The 4,960-nt window shown below is 64.2% G+C and overlaps 1 protein-coding gene across 1 annotated transcript; it reads left to right on the forward strand.

The window, feature by feature from the left end:
• Positions 1 to 1,861: 1,861 nt before the first annotated feature.
• FOXJ1 (forkhead box J1) lies at positions 1,862 to 4,884 on the forward strand. Its single transcript, XM_007454315.1, has 2 exons — positions 1,862 to 2,442; positions 4,117 to 4,884. The coding sequence occupies exons 1-2, from the start codon at positions 1,945 to 1,947 to the stop codon at positions 4,882 to 4,884; spliced, it is 1,266 nt and encodes a 421-aa protein (XP_007454377.1). The 5' UTR covers positions 1,862 to 1,944.
• Positions 4,885 to 4,960: the final 76 nt, after the last annotated feature.

The raw sequence follows: 4,960 nt of genomic DNA on the forward strand, positions 1-4,960 counted from the left end.
CGTGGAGGAGTGAGAGGCGGCAAGGGGGAGGGAAAGACATGTCTCTGGGTGGGAGTTGGTGTACCGTCCCCCGGGCACAGCTCCCGCACAGAGGCCTGATAAGGAGCCCTCACCCCCACCCCCACACCCCCACCCCCTTCAACCGGAGAACTTCCAGCTGAGCTCCTCAATAATTGAAGAGCAGGAAAGCTGGTGACTGGAGGGAGGCCGGGGGAAGGGAAGAGGAAGGACCACGGTCCACCGTTAGTCCGTCACTTGAAGGTTGGTGAAATTAATGGGGCAAATGACCCCAGTAAGAGAATTTGGCAAGTCCACGGCTTTTCTGGGTTTCACCCACCGGCTCTGCTTCCTCGGCTATCTGGAAAGGAGGGAGAGCACTTCCGAAGAAGCCTCTGGAAGGTCAGCTTCTGGGAATCTTGCTGAGGCCCGGGCGGGGAGGGAGCGCTTACCGGGAAACATTGGATTACCCTAGCCATCTTGGGGTGTCTGCGACCGGGGCTGCGGTTTCTGCGGACCTGAGCGGCAGGTGGCATCGGAGAGTCAGACCTGCTTGCGGGCACCAAGACGACACTCGGTCGGGAGACAGGGACAGGCCGCAGAAACGTGAGGAAGTGCCACTTGCAGCCCAGAGGAGAGGAAAGGAAACCCCCAAGCATACACCCAGCCTTGGGCCCCGCGCCACAGGCTGCGTCCCAGGAGCCGTCGACACCTCTGAGCAGCCCAGATGGGAAGTGGGTGGGGCGGAGTACTGTTCCCGCGGCCTCTGCGGGAGCCCCGAGCCGCGCGCCTCTCCGAGCCCTGCGCGGGGCCCTCGGGCGGGAATGCGTGGGGCCGGGACGCGGTGGCGGGTAGGGGGCTGGGTGGCGCGGGAGAGAGCGGCCAGGAGGGAGTTCGAAGAGAGTTACCGCCTGAGAGAGTGGTAAGAGCCCGCGGTCTCCTTGGAGACACCCTGACCAATGGCAGAAGCGGAAGCTGTTTATGTGGGCGGGGCGTCGCCATGGCAGCAGGAGAAGCCTTCCGAGCGGCTACTTAATGCCGGTCCCCGGGCCGCTGGCGTTCAGAGAGGCGCCGTCGGGCGTTGGGGGCGACTAGGGTTACTGGCTGGGCCCTCGAGCTGGGGGCAGAGAGCCGCGGTGGGGGTGGGCGGTGGGAGGAATTTCTTCGAGAACCTTCCTTTGGCCCGGGCTGCGCTCTGAGCCAGGTAAGGGACGGTGAGGGCTGCAGGCCGTGGGAAGGGAGGGCGTCGGTACCAACCCGCTCTCCCATCCGTCCCCGACGGAAGTGGTGGGCCCGGGGACTGACATCAGAGGAGTTTGGGGGACACTCACTTCCCGCCCGCTTATACCTCTCTGTTTTGTTTCCTTCCTTTCCCTTGATCCCCATCCTATTATCCCTTTTCAAAGATCAGACGACCTCCCCCGCCCCCTGCCCCGTCGTACTACCCTCCTGGACTCTCTCGCCCCATTTCCATTTGTTGTGGAGGGAGAGAGGGGGGTTAATTTCCCGCTTTGAGGGAGAAGGGGGTGGCCTCGCATGCCCCTACACTATTCCCTCGTTTGGCTAATTAAGTCTCCTCTAAAAGATCGAAGAGGAAAAGAGCGAGGCGAACCCCCGTGTGGGTCGACCCCCGGGGCACAGCTTCTGTTTCCCAGACCTCAGCAGTAAAAGATCCTCCCCAGGTGCAGGAACGATTTTAGTAAGAGCCTCCCCCTCCTCGCACACAGTCTCCCCTCGGGAGTGGGGAAAGAGGGCTCAGTTCCCGCTATGGTCCCCGCAGGCACCACATTCAGTTCGGCGGAGGCTACCCCCGCATCGCGGGATGGAAGCACGCTTCCGGGAGGCTGTGTAACTGAAGCCGCGGGAGCCAGCGGGCTGGAGAGCTCGGCGGCCACCCTCGGCTCGGCTCGTGGATGTTGACCGCCCCCTCGGAGAGTCCCCGCAGATATGGCGGAGAGCTGGCTACGCGTCTCGGGAGCAGCGGCAGCGGAGGAGGCCGGACCGGAAGGCGGCCTGGAGGAGTCCGACGCCCTGGATGACAGCCTGACCAGCCTGCAGTGGCTGCAGGAATTCTCTATTCTCAACGCCAAGGCCCCCGCCCTGCCTTCGGGGGACCCAGACCCCCACGGCTACCACCAGGTGCCAGGCTCGGCCGCGCCGGGGTCTCCCCTGGCGGCCGACCCCGCCTGCCTGGGGCAGCCGCACACTCCCGGCAAGCCCACGTCCTCGTGCACGTCGCGGAGCACCCCCTCGGGGCTGCAGGCCCCGCCTCCCGACGACGTGGACTATGCCACCAACCCGAATGTGAAGCCACCCTACTCGTATGCCACGCTCATCTGCATGGCCATGCAGGCCAGCAAGGCCACCAAGATCACCCTGTCGGCCATCTACAAGTGGATCACGGACAACTTCTGCTACTTCCGCCACGCTGATCCCACCTGGCAGGTAGGGGAGGCCCTCCCTCCCTCCCCATGCCGGCGCGGACTGGACTCACATCCCAGATCCGCAGGCCAAGTAGGCCCCGTACGGCCAGGGCCCCGAGAGAAGGAAGGCTGTCGAGGAAGGACCTCAAGGGAGCCCAGTGCTTGGACTGCTGCCCCTTTGACTTCAGAGAGGGAGGAGGGAGGATGTTCAGAGGGCTTTAGGGGTGCTGACATAGAGGTTCAAGTGGAAAGAACTTGTCACTCATCCAGCAGGCTCAGCCCAAAGACCAGGGCTGAACTATGCGTGGACACAGCCCCCCAGGGTAGGTTGATGGACTGAGGGACACATTTTTGTCCCAAGTCCTAGAATTCCTAGACACTACCCTACTCAACGTCAGTTTGTCAGGGCCTGACTGGAAGCAGAGCATCATTCCCGCCAGGCTCTGCATCCTGCCTGCTTTCAGTTGGCTGGAGGGGGTCTGGGAGGGGAGAGGGGCGTGCTGTGGGGTGTGAAGGCCAGCTGTGTCCCAGTGGAAGGGCTACGGGGCCTTCCTAAAGCTGCTGTGCCAGCCCCCACCCCAACCCCTCCCTAGTTTCCTGCCTACACTCCTCCCCCGCTTCTCATCAACCTCCCTGGGGGGACAATAACCTCAGCCAGGTGCTTTCCACAGGGGCTCCTGCCTCCCACACTGGCTTCATGTTCCAAGTCTCCGGAACCTGGCACAGAGCAGCCAGGGGGTCCAGGCCACCGTGTAAACATCCCAGTCTTGCCAGGGGGCACTACTCACCTACCGGCCCCACCAACCAGGCCCCGGACCCCTGTGCCCCAGTGTGGTTTGGGCTGTGCACCCAGGCATGAACAGGATGGTGATTCAAGGCTGGGCACACACTGCCCTGAGCATCTTTGACCATCAGAATCAGGGGCTACTTGGGGACAGAGACCCTGAGGATGCACAGGTCCTTCCCTGTGGCACAGGTCACAGGGTCACAGTTCCTGTGGTCACAGCTCTTCCACGTTTGTTTGGGCCCTGACCCTGGGGCAGGTGCCATTTGTGACCTTGGCGAGAAAGCAGAGACCCTCCACCACCCCCACCCTACCCCAAGCATGAGAGGCCCCAGGAATGAGCGCTATGCTCTTGGCTGGGTAATAATCAACTGAGGCCTCAGAGCCTGGGGTGGGAGGAGGGGGACATGGAGGGTGAGGGCCCAGGCCAGCAGCCGGCTCTACAAACAAGGAAAGTCATCAGATCCTCCCACACTTCATCCCCCCACCACACACACACACCCTCACACCCACTCACTCATTTCACTAACAGAGAAGGCCAGCCAGGCCCAGGCAGAGGGAGATGGCTGTCCAGGCCCTGGGGGAGCCAAGGCCTTTGGCCAGAGGCCGCAAGCAGCGGGGTGAGGGAGGGAGGGCAGGACAGGGTGGCACTGAGAGCCACCCTGCGGCTCAGGGCTCGGATGACTGAGCAGGCAGATATCCTGGCAACAGGGAACAAAAGCCCCCGACAGCATTCCCAGCTCCCGGTGCCCCGTGGCTGGTGTCCCAGAGCCTCCCGGGTCGGAGCAGCGCCTGCCCCCATCGGAGAGAAGGTGGTGGCGGGACTGGCAGTGGCGCTAGGAACGCCCCCATCACTGGCCCCACCCACTCACCCAGCTGTCTTCCTTGTCTCCTGTCGCCCTGTGTGTCCAGAACTCCATCCGCCACAACCTGTCCCTGAACAAATGCTTCATCAAGGTGCCTCGGGAGAAGGGCGAGCCAGGCAAGGGGGGCTTCTGGCGCATTGAGCCCCAGTACGCCGAGCGGCTGCTGAGTGGGGCCTTCAAGAAGCGGCGGCTGCCCCCAGTCCAAATCCACCCGGCCTTTGCCCGCCAGGCCGCGCCGGAGCCCAGCACCGCCCTGTGGGCCAGGCCACTGACCGTGAACACCGAGGCCCAGCAGCTGCTGCGGGAGTTCGAGGAGGCCACCGGGGAGGTGGGCTGGGGTGTGGGCGAGGGCAGGCCGGGGCATAAGCGTAAACAGCCGCTGCCCAAGCGGGTGGCCAAGGTCCCGCGGCCCTCCAGCTCCCTGCTGCTGACCCAGGAGGAGCAGGGCGAGCTGGAACCCCTCAAGGGCAACTTTGACTGGGAGGCCATCTTTGACGCCGGCACGCTGGGCGGGGAGCTGGGCACGCTGGAGGCCTTGGAGCTGAGCCCACCACTGAGCCCCGCCTTGCACGGGGACGTGGACCTCACCGTCCACGGCCACCACATCGACTGCCCTGTTACCTGGGGGCCTCCGGTGGAGCAGGCTGCCAACAGCCTGGACTTCGACGAGACCTTCCTGGCCACATCCTTCCTGCAGCACCCCTGGGACGAGAGCAGCAGTAGCTGCCTGCCCCCCGAGCCCCTCTTTGAGGCCGGGGATGCCACCCTGGCCTCTGACCTGCATGACTGGGCCAGCATGGGCGCCTTCTTGTAAGAAGCCAGGCCCTGCCCCACCTCCAGACAGCACCCAAGTCTGGGCCCAGACTGCCCCCCCCCCCCCCCCCCACCGC

This window comes from Lipotes vexillifer, unplaced genomic scaffold (assembly GCF_000442215.2).
Source record: "Lipotes vexillifer unplaced genomic scaffold, Lipotes_vexillifer_v1.1 scaffold518, whole genome shotgun sequence".
In the NCBI taxonomy this organism is placed as follows: Eukaryota; Metazoa; Chordata; class Mammalia; order Artiodactyla; family Lipotidae; genus Lipotes; species Lipotes vexillifer.